This window comes from Pteropus alecto, unplaced genomic scaffold, assembly GCF_000325575.1.
Source record: "Pteropus alecto unplaced genomic scaffold, ASM32557v1 scaffold129, whole genome shotgun sequence".
NCBI classification, from domain to species: domain Eukaryota; kingdom Metazoa; phylum Chordata; class Mammalia; order Chiroptera; family Pteropodidae; genus Pteropus; species Pteropus alecto.
This window is the reverse complement of record NW_006442597.1, coordinates 1,304,235-1,324,415: the sequence shown is the minus strand read 5'-3', so window position 1 is coordinate 1,324,415 and position 20,181 is coordinate 1,304,235. Positions and strand designations below refer to the sequence as shown.

Genomic DNA, 20,181 nt, shown 5'->3' with positions numbered 1-20,181 from the left:
AGTGCCCAGGGAGTGAGCACCAGGGCTTCATATAAGCTTTCCTAGATGTGAGACAGAAAAGGAAGAGGGAGGATTTAAATGTTCAGTAGACACCACAAATTGGAGTCAGACTTTATTACAATGGTTGTTTTTCTACTTGTGTCAATTATTGAGGGATATTGAAATATCTGACTATAGTTGTGAATTTGTCTATTTATCTTTGCATTTGTTTTCCTCATCTATTTTGAAGCTGTTATTAGGGGCATAAATGTTTAGAATTTTATGTTTCCTTAATGAGTTGACCCTTTTTCATTATGAAATGTCTTTGCCCTCATAATAACCTTTGCTCCAAAATCTGCATTGTTTAATATTAATAATAGAGTCACTCTAGCTTCTTTTGATTAATGTTAGGATGGTATATCTTGGTCCACCAATGCATCTTTCTTTATATTTATAGTATGTTTACTGTGTGCAACATATTATTGGGGTTAACCCAATCTGTAAATTTCTTTTAATCAGAGTGATCACACCATTTATATACCATGAGAAATATGGTTATTGATATAATTAGGGTTCAGTCTATCATCTTGCAATTTGATTTTTATTTATCCTATCTGTCTTTTGTTCCTTTTTTTCTCCTTTCTGTGGTTTTGTGTGCTTGAATTCTAAACCAAGAGCTCTGTGTCCCTCAGAGTCAGTGTACTGACCAATCCTGTGTAGCTGGCCTGGTATGTTCACCACTGGCCATTGTCCTCCAGTCCACGGTTCTGGTGCTTTAGCGATGGGGAGGACAAGCTCATGTGGGGTCCTGTGAAGAGACTAGTGGGTGATTCCTTCCAGTTTTCTGCCACAAATATGTCTTGACCGCCCCCTTCTCTCCCTCCCTCCTTCTCTCCCCACCCTCATGTGTGTATATATTTTTATTCACTTTAGTTTGAAAATGTGTGCAAGAAGTTTCAATCTTACAAATAGCTTTTGTGCCAAAATTATTTAATAAGCCACGTGTGATCAACTGAATGTGTCCACCCAAATTCATATGTTAAATCCCTTACCCCCAATGTAACTATCTGGAGTAGGGCCGTTATGGAAGTAATTAAGATTAAATGACATCATAAGGGTGGGGCCCTGATCTAACAGGATTAGTGTACTTATAAGAAGAGGAGGATGAGAGAACAGAGCTCACTCACTCTCTCCACATGGGCACAAAGAAGAGGCCACTTACATGATAGTCACCTATATGCCAAGAGAAGAAACCTCAGAATAAAACCTCCAGAACTGTGATAAATAAATGTCTGTTGTTTAAGCCACCCAGTATGAGGTATTATTATGGTGGCCCAAGACACTATGTGTTTTTGTTTCCCAAAGAGACAACATAATAAGTCAAGGCAGGGCTTCCAGAATAGCACAATGAAACTGACAGTTAACAGTAAACATGTTTAGGTATTAGATTATAGAGTCTAGAAATGTATGCGTAGGCTTTAACTAGATGTTTTCATTGCTTTGGTTGTCATGTAGCTAATAGTCAAAGATTAAATAAAGTATGTTAATCACATCCTAAAGGTCTGCCTGTAAAGCAAAAATATTTAAAAGTACACTTTGTTTAATAAAATAAATAAAAACTCGAAAAATAAATTCTGTATCAGAAATAAATATTTATTTATTTGAGATAACAGAAAAATGTAGCTAGTTGAGCACAAAACAATCATAACTTAAACCAGGGGGCCCTAACCCCCCGGCTGGACCAGTACCAGTCCATGGCCCATTAGGAACAAGGCTGCACAGCAGGAGGTGAGCAGCAGAACAAGCAAAGCTTCATCTGTATTTGCAGCCGCTCTCCAGAGCTCGCATCACTGCCTCAACTCCACCTCAGATCATCAGGCATTAAGCACCAAGCATCTGGTACCAAAAAGTTGGGGACCACTGACTTAATAACAATGGTAACAAGACATTCAATTTCTGCCTTTTCCTTTAAAAATAACATCGCTGATGAACAATTATGAGATATTTTATAGAATCTTAGCTCCTCACATTAGGAACTGAACTAATCAGACTAAAGAAAACCACTGAGGCTTTCACAAGAACTAACCAATTAGCTTCATCCATAACCCCTACTCCCTAAACCTCAATCTCTGCCTTTAAAAATCCTTGATTACAAACCATTGAGGAGTTTGGATTTTGTGTAGTAGCCCCCTGGTCTCCTGGCTTGGCGTCATGCCAATAAACCACTCTAATTTCTCCATTACAAACCTTGGTGTTCAGGGTTTGGCTTTGCTGCATGTGAACTCGCTTTGGTTTGGTCACAGTATAAAGTTACTTATAACCTGGAAATGTAGTGCACAATGTCAGTGTGCACAGTGTACTCTGAACAGTACAACCTCTGTTACTCGGAAGCCTTGGCGATGCTTTCTTTTGTTTTGCTGCGTTTTCTCAGGTCATAGAAAATCAACCACCCCTTTAATAAGATGCACATTGCAGAGCTGAAGCTATTTCACTCACATATCACAGCAGACAGGGCAGGACAGTGGGCTGTGGGAAGCCCTCCAGGACAGAACTAGAACTTTAAAGCAGAGCCTGCAGCTGGAATAGACAGAAGCCAGGACAAACCTGGACAATGCTGCTGTCCCTGACCTGGCAGGTCCTTCCTATTCCAGAAATCCAATAAGTAGCAATGAGCACCCACTGCTGGCCTCTGTCCAAAGGTAGAGCTTCACTTTTGGCCACAATGCATTGTGCAGCAGCTATGGTCGTTGACGACTGTTCTGAGAGGTATGGGATATGAAAGATGCTCTTAAAATTTGCCCCCGGAGGCTCAAAGCCAAGTGTGACGTATAAGAGGTAGCAAAGACCCCTCCAGGGGTCTGGTGAGAGAGTCCTGCTGGAGTTTTGCAGTAGAACATTGCAGGAAGGTGAGCAGCAGCAGCAAGAGGCAGAGGTGGGGATGGTGAACCATGTCTCAGCAGCCAAGTCCAAAGAGGGGGATACATCTGGTATTGAGTGAGGTGGACACCAGAGCACCTTGGACTTGGAAAGGGAGATTAAGACTTTCCCTTGGAGCGCTGGAGGCTGGCTGTGCAAGGCAGAAGAAGACCAACGTTCGAGATCCCACACACACCTCTGTAACCCAGGGTGGCAGTTTTATTATCACCATCAGTAGCTTGTCCCTCCACCTGTGCTGATCGACACTACAATGGAAAACGTCCAGAGGGCCATGTCTGTTTGCAGGGAGGACCCAACCCACTGCTCCGAGTTGGGGTGTGGCAGACTGCTACTGAGGGTCCTAGGAGGTAAGGAGTACAGACTGGCTCCTGCTCCAAAGGCTGCTGGGAGAGCGAGTCAAGCTCTCAGATGTGCTATGGTGTAAATAAGTGTCTCTCTGCCCTTGCAATTTTTACTGTTAGCTCATGTACTATTTTTACGATTTACCACTAATTACTATCTTACCACCTATTTTTACCATTAGCACCTATTACTTAAAAGAAATTATTTAAATTTGCCATCAAAAAACATAAACTGCATTACTATCATCAACAGAAACCCAGTAGCAGGAGCCACAAACATGGTGACAAACCAAACAGAGTAAAAACACAGAATGGCATCACGTCTGGCTACACTGGCTCCTCTGCTTTATCATAGGGCTGAGCAGGGGCCAGAGGCCCAGGCACATGCTGGGCGTGTCCACTGGGGCATGCCTGCTGGCAAGAGATGGGATAGGCAGCCCCCATGCACAATCACACACTGTTCCCACCAGCCCCCAAGACACCATGTCCATACATCCCAACACTGATACCGTGCTTATACATCCCACACCGAGCCCACCTGCCTCCATGCTGATGCCCTCTCCCACGCTCTGCCTGCCTACCTCCACACTGGTATCTTGCCCACTCCACCTCCCCCATGGCACCTGCACACCATGCCGGCAAACCTCCATACAGATGCTGTGTTGGCAAGCCCTCACACCACGCCACAAGTCCCCTGAGAAGCTGTGGGAAGTGGGAAACCCACATCTCTCTGCTTTCATCAGCCAGTTGTTGTACAGGAGTCTTAAGGACTGGCATTTTGTTGTGATGAAGGTAAATGATGTCTGGGGCCACCTGCGACAACTGCAATGTCATATATAGCATCTGTGGGCTCCAACGGTGACACGCCCCAGATGCTGCTATCCCCCAGCCCGCATTCACACCGAGGAAGCACTGTTGCCAGACGTCGATGAAAACAAAGATGCAATTCTCCATCCTGATGTGGGGTCCCCTGAGTTCTGCCCCAGGCCCAGTGTGAGCCAGTGCCCACAGGCCAGGCTACAATTTTACCACCCACATCTCTCTGTGAGGACACTCGCAGGCTTCCCACTTTATACAGTATGCCCTGGGCTCCCACCATAGGGCAGGTCTGTCCTGCTATCCTTCGTAGCCAGGGGTCTCAATATTTCAGGCCATTATGGATGCTCCACTGTACCCAGGAGTGGGTTACATGCCTCCAAGTGACATGGAACAACAGAGTGAGAGGGTCAGCAAAATCAATGGAGCTGTGTGCACAAAGGCCTGAGTCTCTGCAGGCCAGGGGCCCATCACTGGAGATATGTACTCCTGCTCGACTTCAAGGGTCCCATAGGCATTGCCCTGGGCCTGAAGCGGGAAGTGCCTGGAAATATACCAGGCTACCTGCCATCCACGGCCTTAGTTGCTTCTCTGAGAAGTGGGACCATGTCACCTGTCTGACTTGTTCTGGCTACTGTCCGATTCAAAGACCCTGAGCTAAAAAGAGCACTATAAGTCACCTCATAAACTACAAATGTTCATCACCACACCCAAAAACCCCTTGGCTGAGGGTGCCCCAGATAGCCTGTTGTGTGGTCTCTGGAGTTTCTCCAGCACCCCTCACCTGTGCTCACTGCTGTATGAGGCCAGTTGCCTGTCTGGGGGCCATTGGAAAAGAGAGTTTGAAAAACCAAAGTCCTTTTTCCCCCAAAATATTTTTTATTCTTGCATTACATTTGTGTCTCCAATTGTGAATAAAAAATGCTTAGAAAGTGGTTACAAAACAGTGTGAACTGACACAAGGCGCGGACTCGCCTGCTCTGCATGAGACGACATGGGGCCTGGCGTCTGGGTCAGATCGGCCTGCCTGGGCTCAGTCGGGCTTCTCACTTTCAGAATCTAGAAAACAAAACCACCACAGCTCATTATAAGCCCTACATGGTTGCACCAGGCCCTGGAAGGTGGAGCAGTGATGCCAAAGCAGTCACGTTCTTCAGAGGTCCCAGAGGCCTGACCAAAACCTGTGCACCACTCAGGTGGACCTCAGGCAGCCTCTGCCCTCTGGCCACCTTCCACACTGAGCAACTGCCTCAAATCAGACAGGGCGTCCCAGAGCCTGCATGCTTGAGGTAACAGAGAGCAAGCTGCCTCTGGCTCCTTGGGCACATCAACCCCAAGATGCCCCAGCCTCTGCCCAGGGCCAACAGAGATGAAGCTCTAAATGTGGTCACGAGGTCCCCATTCCCTCCATGAGCAGTGGCACAAACCCTAACTACATCTCAGTGGAAATGTGAGAGCAGCAGATGGGGGCAGCCACCCAAGCTGGGTGGAGCAGGAGGCACTGTGACTCCCAGCTTGAATGCATGCAGACACACAGACCACTGAGCATGAGGACATCAAGGATAGGTAGGCCAGGAAAACATACTGAGCACCACAGGGAGGAAGAGGTAGAGGGGGTGCGTGGTGGGTACTCTCCCCGCACCGACACCTATGACATGGCCCTGTGCCTCTGGAACAGCAGAGTCCCTTAAATGACTCTGATGGTCTCAGCCTAAATCTTCCTTCTCTCACAAGGCCCAGAACCAGATGCCTCCCCCTGTGCTTCTTCCACAGAGTCACGCAAATCCAGCTTTCTGGGAGAGAGCCAACATGGAAAGGGGTCAGGGATACCATTTAGTTGACCATGAGACTCCCTCTGTCCATGGGTCAGTCCTTCCCACATCGAAATGCAGTTCAGTTTGAATGGCTGAAAGCAGAGGGAATAGGCCAACTCAGGCCTGGAGCTGGTAGAGGCTGGCTGTCCTTGGGGCCCAGGCCACACCCAGTGGGAGCTGTGTGCAGAAGACAGGGTCCCACCCGACACTCCACTCTCATTTTAAGAGCCTGGCGGCACATCATCTGCTACACCTGGCTCCTGCTGGGGAGATGACACCCACCGCCTGCCTACCTACCCAGGTGCCCTCTCCTGTCTTCTCTATAAAGCTGGCTGGTTTGGCTTTTAAGGGACAGAGTAAGAAAAAGAAGTTTCACACTGTTTCCAAGCAAAAATGTTTATTTTTCTCCTTCAAATATACAACCTCTTGGGGATTCCATGCCACTGACCATTTGTATACAAGGCTAAAGTTCTAAAGCTCAAGTTGGTGCAGGGAAGTGGGAGAAGGTGGCTTCTACTGCCCTCAGGAACCTGGCACTGAGACTCTACAAAGGATCCAGGGGGCACCTCACGGAGAACAAAAATCTCTTACTACAGGATTGTGCCCTGGCAGAAGATTCTGCATAATCACCTAGAAAATTCAATTCTAATTGAATTGATAGAATAATAAATTTAAACCAAAATTAGTTAGCTAGTTTTGGTGAGGTCCCAAAGTACAGCAGAACTCTACAATTAATTCACAGCTGGGCAGCCCAACCAGCTGCCTCCCTGCAGAGGCTGGGAAATACTCTGGCTAGTGAGGAGCAGGGCCTTCAGCTCCCACTAGGGGCTGTTTGGTGCCCATTTGGGATGAATCCTACTGATGTCTCCAGGGGAGATATATCCCTGCCCAGGCAGGGTGACCTTGGTGCTTGGACAGCAGTCTAGGGGACAGAGGAAGGCAGACCAGCCTGCAAGCACTGGGCAGACAGAGACCCAGGTAGCCACAGGCCTCAGTGTAGATGATGGAAAAGGAAGGAGGGCAGGCAGGAGAGTGGGTGGACCCCCAAGACAAAGGGGCCCCGCTGTCTCTGCAGAGTAGCAGCCTGCCTGTGCTCCTGTTCTCACACACACACTTACTTTCCCCACCTCACAGTAGCCCTGCCTGGCTTTGGATCTTTGAGGGCATCTCTGCTCACCTAGCACTTTCCAGCAGGTTCCACACAGCCAAACATAGCTGCTAATGTTCCTTACTAAGAGATTAACTACTACTAGCAATGCCTGGCCCCAGGAACCATGCACCCCTTAAGAACCTCGCTGGCAGCGCCTGCAGTACAGCAGTTGAGGGTGTTCATCTGTCTGCTGCCAGTGACGTAAAAGCCCAGAGAGACCTTTCATGAGCATGAAGCAAAGCTCCCCTACCATTTGCAATTCTTCAATATTCAAGGTCACTAGTTCAACTTTTTTTTTTAAAAAGCCACTTATAAAAGAAAACTAAAAATCAGACTTTAGCTTCAGACTTGTAAACCATTTATGCCTCTGCAATTTAATAGGAAATAAAGATATCAACACACAACACAATTTTAAATGAAATGCACCTTTCCCGATATATGGGTTTTTTTAAATATCTCTTTCCATCAGGGAATGAAAGGCTGTAATTCAAGGCACTGTAATTCTGCAGGGAGATTACAATGTTCTAACCATCAATTCAAGTACAGGAAGTAGGTGCAAAGACTGCAGATGTAGACCAATGGAACCTAAGAAGAAACAGTGTTTGCAGCAATAAAGAAAGCAAGGGTGGCCCTCACGCTGGCCCCTTCACTAGGTACCTTTGGGCAGCCAGGGCAGGGCTCAGAGACCAAATGACAACCCAGTTCCTCTGGGCTGTTCAATTCAGAGCAGAGTAGTTAGAGAGCTATGTAATCTGCAGCCAGGGGTTATGTGTTCTGGCCACTGGAAGCCTTAAGAACACGGGAAGCATGGGCCTATCTGCTACGCCCAGGCCTGGTCCCCAGGTAGGCCTCTGGCTGCCTTCCTGGGCTGCCCAGCTACTCCAAGAAACTGAAGCTGGGAACAGGCTTCTGTACTGGCCCAGAGGCAGTGCACAGGGTGAGGCTGAGAAGCCAGAGAGGGTAGTACCTGGCACGGGCAGGGTCAGGGAAGTTCCAGGAATGACCGTGGTGGGTAGAGGGCCAGGTGCCAGGGCCAGACATGGTGTCCCCACTGCTGCTCGAGGTGGATTCATCTAAAAAACAAGAAGAGGAGGGTACATGTGGCTGCAATCATCTGGCATCCCCCAGTGGCCCCAGGGGTTCCTAAAGTTTCTCTATTCTTAGGCACCTTGGGGTTCCTTCTAATAGCTGACACCATTGACAGTATAGGGCCAGAAGCAGAGACTCACCTTGCCTCATTCCTCAAATGTGCAGCCTAGCCACCTCTAGGCCACACACTCCAGGTATCCACAGACCAGAGCAGGCTCTCTGGGGCCTGATCCCTGAAGGTGCAGTGAGAGACCGCACATCTCAACCCAAAGGCCTCCTGCTTGATTGGTCAGTGCCAATATGAAAGGACCAGAGCAGCCAAGGGCTTTGAGGGGCATGTGCCCAGAGCCTGGGAATCAATGGTAGGGAAGCCACGCTGCTCTCCACACCCCAGAGGAAAGCACAAGGGTGAGGCAGTGAACAATGATAGTAAGACTATCATGACCATGACATAGAACCTTTCAGTAGAGGAGACTACTGAAAGAAAGGAGAACGACAAAGTTCAAACTCCCTACACAAAATGTTGGCAGATCTAACCCAGCAACTAAAAAAGATAAAACATCACCACCTAGTGGGGTGTGCCCCAAGAATGCAATGCTGCTGTCTCAGTGGAAATTGTTACACCTCACCCCAGCAATAAAATGAGAAGGAACCCCACATGATGCTCTCCACAGATGCATGGAGAACATCTGAGGAGTTCCACATTCTTTCAAGGAAAGCACAACAGCCAAGGCCAGAGGCACCTCCTCCATCTGTGAAAGGGCTTTACAGAACCCGCAGCCAACCCTATACTGATATGAAATGCCAAATGCACTTCCCCCAATGCCCCCTGCTCCTAGTCAACGTGCATAGGAAGTCCCAACCAAGGCAAGGAAAGGAAGAGAAGCATAGACTAGGGGGAAAAAAAAAATCTTTATTTACAGATGACGACATTGTGTACGGAGAAAACCCAAAAGAATGAACAAACCAATTTCTAGAGCTAAAAAGCAAATTTTGCAAGACTGCACAAAACTCAACCATATTTCTATATACTAACATACAATGGGAGATTGTAACTTTAAAACAATACAATTTACAACTGCGTTCCAAAACATCCACTACCTAGAGATACATTTAATGAAATATGTGTGATACCTTTACATTGAAAACTACAAAACTTTGCTTATAGAAAAGACATAAACAGAAATGTCATTTGTTCATAGGAATACTCAATATTGTTAACATGTCAAATCTCATCCAGTTGTATCAAAAGATCCAATACAATCCCAATCAAAATTCCAAAAGGCTATTTTGTAGAAAATGACAGGCTGTTTGTAAAATGTATAGAAATATTAAGGACCTAAAAAAAAAAAAAATCAAGAAATTCTTGAAGATCAACGTAGGAGGTCTTACATTATCAGACATTAAACTTACTATAAAGCCACAGTGATTAAGAGGGTACAGTACTGACATAAGGATAAAAGAATGGCTTGATGGAACAAAACAGTGAGTTTAGAAATGAAGCTACACATATGTAGCCACTTGAAGAATGTTGGAAAGAAAGGTGCTAGAACAACCATATATGCACATAGGAAAAAAAATTGACCCTTAAATCAAACCATACACAAAAGTTAATTTGAGGTGGCTTACAGGGCTGACTGCAACAGCTAAACTATGAAACTTCTAGAAAAAAACAAAGGAGAATATCTTCCTGGTCCGGTAAGAGGCAAAGATTCCTCAGATAGAACAAAAAAATTACTGAACATAAAAAATTTGATAAACTAGACTTCAACAAAATTAAAACTTCTGCCATTTCTCTTTCATCATTAAAAATGAAAAGACAAGACACAGGCTCATAAAAAAAAAAATAGTGGACCTGAGTGGTTCGAACCTGTGTTGTTCAATGGTCAACTAGAGTTTCGATATGCAGTTAAGAATCCACATAGCAGGCTGACTATAGTTATATGTGGATTTTGACTGCACAAGGGTTGGCACCCCTAATCCTCATGTTGTTCAAGGGTCAATTGTATATGGCAAAGGATATATAATGAATTCCCATAAGTCAGTAATATAGAGATTTTTCAACTTTTAAATAGTAAAGATCCCTGACCAGGAACTTTACACAAAATGGCCAACAAGAATGTGTAAAGGTACCCAAAGGCAAATGAAAACAATAAGGAACCTACTTCTAGGCTTCAAATTCTTTTTACAAATAAATTTTCAAATACAACATCCCACACACAATTTTTTAATAAGTCACAAGACAAGACAAGGCAATAGAAAGAAAAACCAGGTGAAACAGAAAATGGAAACTGTAAAATACTACATGAAAGACAGAGTTTGAGAATTTGGGCAGAGAGCTGGAAACTATAAAAAAAGATACAGTAGATGTGTGTGTGTTGGGGGATGAACAACAAATACAAAGTCTTCAACTGAAAAATACAATAACTGAAATTAAAAACTCAATGGATAGATTAATAGCAGCTTAGACACAAAAGAAAAAAATTTTGTGAACTAAAAGATCTGAAGAAAATATCTGGAATAAAGTATCAAGAGACAAAAGATGAGAAAATATGTAAGAGGCCAAGGAAAGAGTAAAAGACCTCACATATGGACTGGAGTCTCAGAAGGAGAGGAGGGGAAGAGAGTGGGGCAGGAGCTGTATGGGAAGAGATAATGGCAAAAAAAAAAAAAATCCAGATTTGATCAAGAAATCAAGCCTTTGAGTCATGAAGCCCTATGAAGTCTAAGCAGGATAAAAATGTATATTCTTAGGCACCACATAATAAATCTTATGAAAATGAAAACATTTGAAGCCAGAAGAAAAACAATTATCTTCGAAGGAACAACAGACTGGCTGCTTGCTTCTGACAAAAACAAGGGAAGCTAAATAACAGTGGAATGAAAATGTCAACATACTTAAATAACTGCCAACCTAGAATCGTATATCCACTGAAAATATCCTCCAAGAACGGCAATGAAACAAAGACATTTTTAGACAAAAACTGAAAAATTAATTACTAGTACACATATATTCAATGATATTCTGAATGACCTCAGATGAAGATCAGAGGCAAGAATGAAACAACACAACTAGTAAAAATGTAAATAGCTGTGGATGAATGTGACTGTATAAAAAATGTGTTGTGGTATTGAAAGTCTATATAGAATTGAGAAATAAATGCCAAAGGGGGAGAAAATGCAGTTAAAGTGTTTTATGGTCTTTGTATCGTCTAGGAAATGGGTAAGAAAAAAAAAGATTTTGATAATTTACACTAAATATAAATGGACAAAATAATTAAAAACAGAATTAAAAAACTAAACAGAATCATACGCTATTTACAAGAGATACATCTAAAACATAAGGATATAGAAAGACTGAAAGTAAAGAATGAGAAGCTATATGCCATGTAAATAATAACCCAACATGAGCTACTATAGTTACAGCAATTTCAGACAAAGTAGATTTAAAGGCAAAAATCATAAGAGATACTTCATAATGTTTAAGTCCAACTCACAAGTCTGATATGGCAAATCTAAATTTGAATATACTTAATAACATAGTTTCAAAATACATAAAGCAAAATTCAACAAACTATAAGAAATACACAAACCCACAACTGTAATGGAAAATTTAAAAATTCTTCTTTCCATAACTGATAAAATATGCACAAACACGGAGAAACTCATTAGATTAGGAGTGATACTAGCAAAATGGAAGAGTAGGCAGTTCCAAACTTCCATCTTTCCATAGAAACATTGAAAAAAAAACACCAGAAACTGTCAGAACTCCAGGAAGCAGCTAAAGGTTTATAGCACTCAAGCAGAAGCAAAAAGCAAATAGAGAAAAAGGCAAATTTTAAAAAGTAGGAAAGCATTTTATTTTTACTGGCCCTTGGCTCATCCTCTCCCTCGCTTTACAGCAGTCTTGAAGAAGGCAGCCAGCATTCCTCCAGTATTGTTCCCTGGTCTGGAGGGAGCAGAGATCATATTCACAAATTATTTTATATGTCTGTCCTAACCTGTTTGGGGTGGGAGTGGGGGACTTATGGGCTCACACAGGTGTACTTCTCTGGCTAAATTTGGAACTCCAAATTTATATCGCTCAAAACATTGTAAGGCAATCAAAAAATCCACAGTTGCCAGGGGCCAAAGATTATGATTGAGACATATATAGACTGCCTAAAGCCAGGGTAAAAAAGCACAGGAGAGAGTTTCTTTGGGAAATTAGGGCATTCAAAATTAGAATTTACTGGGGAACTTAGAAAGCCATGTGTATGCCCAGAGCAGGATGCATGTTCAGAAAAGACTTGAGAAGACCTTAAGTTTTCACCACTTGTCTCAATGCAAGCAAGAAGTAAAGGCTTATGCAAATTAAGCTTCTGACGTTCAGTCAAAACAATTGTTTGTGTTCAGCAATTGTTTCAAGGGTCATTGTATATGGCAAAGGACATTGTATATGGCAAAGGACATATACAATTGACCCTTGAAACAACTGCTGAACACAAACAATTGAACACAAACAAACAAAACCAGCAAATACTGGGAAAAAAGAGAATCTGTTTCCAGAGCTACCACTTATAATATTCAAATGTCCAGTTTTCAATAAGAAATCATAAATTATATGAACAAACAGGAAAGTATGGCCATACAAAGAGAAAAAATAGCAGAAACCATCCCTGAGGAAGTCTAGACTTTGGACTTACTAAATAAGGACATTAAATCATCTGTCTTAAATATGCTCAAAGAGTTAAAGGAAACTATGGACAAAAAAGAAACCAGGAAAATAAAAGATGAACAACATGAGAATGTTAATAAAGAGACAAATTAGAAAAGCAACCAAACAAAAATATCAGAGCTGAAAAATATAATAACTGAAATTTAAAATTCTACTAGAGGGGCTCAACATCAGATATGAGCAGGCAGAATAAATGATCAGCAAACTTGAAACCATTCAATTGAAATTACCGAGTCTGGGGAACAGAAAGAAAAGAATGAAGAAAAGTATACAAAGCCTAAGGTTCTGAGGAATACTATATAATATATGCATTATGGGCATCTAAGAAGGAGAAGAGAGAGACAGAGACAGAGAGAGAGATGGGACAGAAAAAAATACTTTACATAAAGAAAGAGCTGTCAATCACGAATTCTACATCTAATGAAAGGATCCTTCAAGAATGAAGGTGAAATTAAGACTCTGGATAAACAATAACTAAGACAGGTTGTTACTAAAGGATCTGCCCTATAAGAAATGCTAACGGCAGTCCTTCAGACTGAAGTGAAAGGATAATAGACAGTAAATCAGAGCCATATGAAGAAATAAAAAAGGTAACTAAGTAGGTAAATTTATTGTACTTTTGGTTTTAATTCTATGTTTCCCCTATATAATTTAAAAGGCAAGAGCAATAAACAATAATTGTAAATCTGTGTTAATGGACAGGTAACATATAAAAATTAAATCTGTAACAAAAACAATACAAAGGGGGAGGGACGATGATGTCTAAAAGTAGGCTGTTTATATACTATTGAAATGAAGTCTGTATTATTCAATCTAGGTCATTATAAATTTAAGGCATTAATTGTAATCCCCAAGGTAACTAATAAGAGACTAACTAAAATTATACAGAAAAGTAAAGAGAAAGGGAATCAAAATTATACTCTACAAAAAAAAAAAAAAATACCCACCAAATATTTGTTTAAAAGCAGTAATGAAGGAATTAAGGAATAAAAACCTATGAGACATACAGAAAACAAATAGTTGGATAGCAGAAATCTTTCCTAATCTATAATTACATTATATGTAAACTGATTAAACTCTCCAATTAATAATCAGAGATTGACAGAATGAATAAGAAGTTTGGTTGATCTATATGCTATCTGTAAGAGACTCATTTTGAATACAAAGACAAACAGGCTGAGAGTGAAAAAATGGAAAAGAGAGCTGGGAAGCTATTATATTATCAGACAAAACAGATTTTAAGTCAAAAAAGGTTACAAGAGACAAAGAAGGACATTATATATTGATAAAAGTTTTAATCAATCAGGACATAACAATTATAAATATATAAGCATCTAATGATATAGCCCCAAATTAGACAATGTGGAGAGAGAACTGAAGAAATAGACAGTTCTACACTATTAGTTGCAGACTTCAATACTTCACTTTCAACAGAGAATACAAAAACCAGACAAATCTATAAGAGAGAACTTGAATATCAACATAATCCAACTAGTTCTAACAAATATTTACAGAATACTCCATCCAACAACAGCAGAATACACATTCTTTTCAAGTGCACAATGAACATTCTCCAGAACAGGCCATATGTTAGACCATGAAACAAGTCTTAAATTTTAAAAGATCAAAATCATATAAAGTATCTTTTCTAACACAATGAAAAAAATTAGAAATCAATAACAAAAAGAAAACTAGAAAACTGACATATGTGCAGAAATTAAACAACATACTCTTAACCGAAGGGTAAAAGAAATTAGAAAATACTTTAGAACAAATGAAAAGGAAAATACATCACATCTAAATTTATAAGATAAAGAAAAAGAAGTTCTCAGAGGGAAATTTATAGCTGAAAAAGCCTACATTAAAAAAGATCTTAAATCAATAACCTAACTGTATATCATAATAAAAGTAAACAAAATAAAGAATAGAAGAACAATAGAGAAAAACCAATAAAACCAAAAGTTAGTTCTTTGAAAATATCGACAAATTGATAGTTTTAGCTACCATATTGGATAATTTACATGAAATATAAAAATTTCCAGGGACATACAAACTACTAGAACAGACTCAAGAAGAAACAAAATCTGAACAGACCTACAATAGTAGTAAGATTGAATCGGTAATCAAAAACCTCTCAACAAAGACAAGCTCAGGACCAGATAGATGACTTCACTGGTGAAGTCTACCAGACATTTAAAGAATGAACACTAATCTTTCTCGAACTCTTCTAAGAAGTTGGAAGAGGTGGAAACACTTCCTAACTCATTCTATGTGGCCAACATTACCTTGATACCAAAGATAAATAAACACATCACAAGAAGAGAAAATTACAGACTAATATTTATCAGGGGATGAATACTGATGCCAATATCCTCAATAAAACACTAGCAAAACAAATTCAGTAGTATGTTAGGAGTATACACCATGGCTAGGTGGGATTTATCACAGGAATGCAAGAGTGGTTTAACATATGAAAATCAATATGATACACCATTAATAAGATGAAGGATAAAATCTCAATTCATACAGAAAAAGCACTTGAAAAAAGCCAACTCTCTTTCATGATAAAAACACTCAATAAACTAGAAACAAATGGAATTTCCTCAATATGATGAAGGCTAAATACATAAAAATCCCATAGCTAATATCACTCTCAATGGTAAAAGGCTCAAAGTATTTCCTCTAAAATCAGGAAAAAGACAAGGATCCTTGCTTTTGCCACTTCTATTCAATATCATAATGGAAGTTCTAGCCAGAGAAATTAAGCAAGAAAAAAAATAAGAGGCAAACATACTGGAAAGAAATAAAATTATCTCTGTTCAGAGGCGACATTTTACATGTAGATAACCCTAAAAAAATCCACACACACACACACACACACACACACACACACACCCCCCCACAAAAATAGAAACAAAAACCTGTTAGAGCTAATTCATGAATTCAGCAAAGTTGCAGGGTACAAAGTCAGTTGTATTTCTAATAATCTAAAAACGAAATTAAAAAAAATTTCATTTTACAATAATATAAAAAGTAATAAAATACTTAGGAATAAATTTAAGGAGTTGAAAGACTAACATCCTGAAAACTACAAAACATTGCTAAAAGAAATTAAAGAAGACATAAATAAATGGAAAGATATCCCATGTTCATGGTTTAGAAGATTTAGTATTGTTAACATGTTAATACTACCCAAAGTAATATATAGATTCAATGAAATTACTATTAAAGTCTCAATGGCAATTTTTTAATTAAAAAAAAAAACTAAAATTCACTAAGATTCTTAAGAGGCTTCCAATAACCAAAACAACATTGAAAAAGAAAAAGAGTTGGATTCACATTTCCTGGTTCCAAAACTTACTACAAAGCTACATAAATCAAAGCAGTATGAAATTGTCAAAAGACATACAGACCAACAAAATACAGAATACAGAAATAAACCTTTGCACACATGTTTAAGTGATTTTCAATAAGGATGCCAAGAACATTCAATGGGAAAAAGAGTCTTTTCAACAAATTCTGCTAGGAAAACTGGATATCCACATGCAAAAGAAAAGAAGCTGAGCCCTAACCTAACACCATATACAAAAATTAATTCAAGATGGAAAGAAGTTAGCAGCTAAACATATGAGCTAAAATTATTAAACTCTTAGAAAGAATTACAGGGGGAAAGCTTTGACGTTGGATTTGTCAATGATTTCTTGGATATGTCACCAAAGACAGACACGACAAAAGAAAAAAATAGATAAATTGGTCTTCATGAAAATTAAAAACTTTTGTGCATTAAAAGGTACTAACCACGGAGTAAAAAGTCAACACAGAGAATGGGAGAAAATATCTGTGAATCATATATTTGGTAAGGGATTCATATCCAGAATATATAAAGAACTACAACTGAACAACAAAAACTGCTATTCAAAAATGAGCAAAGGACTTGAATTGTTATTTCTCTAGAGAAGATATACAAATAGCCAAAAAACACATGAAAATATGTCAACATTACTAATCATGATGGAAATGCAAATCAAAGCTACAATGAGATATTGTACCTCACACCCATTAGGATGACTACCATTTAGAAAATCAGAAAATAAAAAGTATTGGCAAAAATGAGGAAAAACTAGAACCTTTGTGTGTTGTTGAGGGGAATATAAAATGGTGCTGCCACCCTGAAAAACAGTGTAGCAATTCCTCAAAAAATTAAAGACAGAATTACCATGTGATCCAGTGATTCCATTGCTGGATATATACCTAAAAGAACTGAAAGCAGAATCTCAAAAAGATATCTGTACACTGATGTTCATAGTAGCATTATTCACAATAGTTAAAAGGTAGAAGCAACCCAAGTGTCCGTGGATAAATGAATGGATAAATGAAATGTAGCGTATACACATGGAATATTATTCAACCTTTAAAAGGAAATTCTGACACAAGCTACAACATAGATGAACCCTGATGAAATAAACTAGTTATAAAAAAACAAATATTGTATCTTTCCACTTACATGAGGACCTAGAATAATCAAATTCATAGAGAAAGAAGGTAGAATGGTGGCTGCCGGGGGCTGGGGGCAGGGGAAGAAATGGGGAGGTATTTTTCAATGAGTACAGAATTTTTATGTTGCAAAATTTTAAAATTCTGGAGATAGATGGTGGTAATAGTTGAACAACAATATTAATGTACTTAATGCCACTGAACCGGCACTTAAAAATGGTTAAGATGACAAATTTTATGTTATATGTATTTTACCACAATAAAAAAAAAAAGAATGAAGTTCTAAAACATGCTACAATACAAATGTACCTTAAAAACATTATGGTAAATTAAATAAACCAGACAGGAAAAGTCAAATACTATACGATTCCACTTATATGAGGTACCTAAAGTATTCACAGTCATAGAAACAGAAAGTAGAATTAAAAGTTAACAGGGGCAAGATAACTGGAGGTACCAGAGGGAGAGAACTGGAGAGTTATTTCTTAATGAGTAGTTTCTGTTTGGGATAATAAAAAAGTTCTAGATATGGATAGTGGTGATAGTTGCACAACATTGTGAACATACATAATACTATTAAACTATATACTTTAAAATGATTAAAATGGTAAATTTTATGTTATATAGATTTACCACAAAAAAATAGCAAAATAAAAACAAAACCTTAGTAAGAATCCCAGCCATCTGAACACTAAGATCAGCAGGACGGACAGACGGGGCATAGCCCAGCACAGGTGCTGTGGGGCCTGTGTGTGCATGACAAGCCTCCCAGGGTTCAGGGCACAGACCCTACAGGGCCTTGGGTCCATGTTAAGGATTCTCGACTTTGCTGCAGAATAATGGAGAATGGACTTAAGGAGTTAGACAGATGGAGGTGTAACTATCAGGAGGGTGCTGAGGTCGTTCAGAAGAGACTGGGAGTGTGGATATGAGAGGGAATGAAAAGATGCTGGCCCCAAGCATCCATGGACAGTGACCAACACTGACAACTTCAATCAAAACGCCAGTCCCAGCAAATTTAAACAAACTAAAAACACTCAAAATTTGTTCTCTTATTACGGTATAATTAGGCTAAAAAAAAAAACAGTAATAAAAAATCACAAGGAAATGAATAATTATGTTACTTAAAATCATAGTGGAAATTGCAAAATATTTTGAATGGAAGGTCAAAGAAAACACTACATAACAAAATCTTTGAGATGCAACTAAAACCTTTAGAGGAAATTTTATAGCCTGAAGACTGTCCTTCAAAAAAAGAAAGGCTGGAAATCAATGAACTGCACATCTCAAGACACTTTGTAAAATAAAAAAAGTAACCAAAAGATAGACGGAAAGAAATAAAAGGAAATTAATGAAATATATAATAAAGAATATCATCGAAACCAAAACAAATTCCTTGAAGAGGCTAATAAAATTTATAAACCCCTAAAGAGACTGCATAAGGAGAAAATGAGAGAGAGTGGACTAATTTCAGGAATGAAAAAAAAGACATCACTCCAAATTCTACAAAGGGTGAAAAAAGATTATGGACTTGATTAATTAAACTTAGATAAATTTAGATATGTACCAAATGCTAGAAAAGCAGAGTTTAACAGAAAAAAGAAAGAGAAACTCCACATGGTATAAAACTATAAAAGAAATTGAATCCATTATGAAAACCTTACAACCTTCAAGGGATAGACAGATGTGTAATAAAAACAGCAAAATGTCAATCACAGAGTGCAGACGGGATACGTGAGAGTTCACTACAGAATTTTCAACTCTTCCATATGTTCAAAATTCTTCAAAATAAAAGGTCAGAGGGGAATCTACGCACATTCAAAAAAAAAAGAACTCCTAGCCCAGACGATCTCATAAATGAACTTTGTTAAGTGTTTCAGGAAGAAATAACACAATCTTGCACAAACTCCTCCAGAAGATTGAAAAAGAGGAAATATTCTTCTAAGTAGGTTTGAAGTTGGCATAGTCCTGACACAGGAATGCATCACACAACCTAAGTAAGAAAACAGCTCCTGACTTCTGCCCCCATGTGGTCTGGGCACACCTTAAAACACAACAAGGGGTGACCCTGGGTTCTGCTGCTCTTCTAAGATCTGGGGTAGAAGCCCTGTTCCCACCCTGTAGCTTTGCCGCCACCACACCCCACTTACAGCCTGTATTTCGCCAGGCCCAAGAGCCCAGCCAGCCGTGGCCTCCATGTTGTGCAGCTTCTGTGTCTGCTTCAGCTGGTTGAGTGATGGCTTCAACTGAGCAACCCCCACTGTCTTGCTGGTCCACTCATCCACCAGCTTGTGAAGGTCATCCGTGAAGGTGCCTTTCTTGTTGTTGCTGTTATTCACCTGAGCCTGGACATGCAGGGTGGGTGGGGGACCCGGCTCGGGGCCGGGGACCAGGCTGCTGGTAGAGGACCCTGGGGAGGCACATACAGGCCAGGGTTGGTGACACCGCTCCCCAGCACCATAGCTGGCCGCAGTCATCCATACAATGGTCTCGCTTAGGCCAGACAAAACCTTGCTTCAGGAGATGGTCTATATTTAAACACAATGGAACATTTACACAGGTTGTGTAACCCATTTCATCATCCAGGCCAGAGGACAGGACCCCAGCTGGTGACAGCCTTACTCGGCATCCACTATGCTCATACTGCTCAGGCCCACCAGACCCGAGTGAGAGAGCTCAGAAAACTCCTGGCACAGACTGGTGGCAGACTCTTCAGGCCTCTCTGTACAGTTTGCTCTAATACGAGGACTCAAAGGGGACAATATCTTGGGCAGAGAGCTCAGCACACAGTAGCTCCCACTATTCTTCGGGCACAGGGAAAATGCTGGCAACTAACCACTGGCA

General features: G+C 40.3%; 1 protein-coding gene across 1 annotated transcript in view; it reads right to left on the bottom strand.

The window, feature by feature from the left end:
• Nucleotides 1–4,942: 4,942 nt before the first annotated feature.
• The window catches only part of WNK2 (WNK lysine deficient protein kinase 2), a 138,536-nt gene continuing 123,297 nt past the window's right edge, over nucleotides 4,943–20,181 (bottom strand). Inside the window, exons 26-28 of the mRNA XM_025040452.1 lie at nucleotides 19,488–19,747; nucleotides 8,005–8,110; nucleotides 4,943–5,132 (exon numbers count right to left, since the gene is read on the bottom strand). Of these exons, the coding sequence (XP_024896220.1) occupies nucleotides 5,107–5,132; nucleotides 8,005–8,110; nucleotides 19,488–19,747 (392 nt within the window). The 3' untranslated portion in view covers nucleotides 4,943–5,106. The remainder of the gene's footprint in view (nucleotides 5,133–8,004; nucleotides 8,111–19,487; nucleotides 19,748–20,181) is intronic.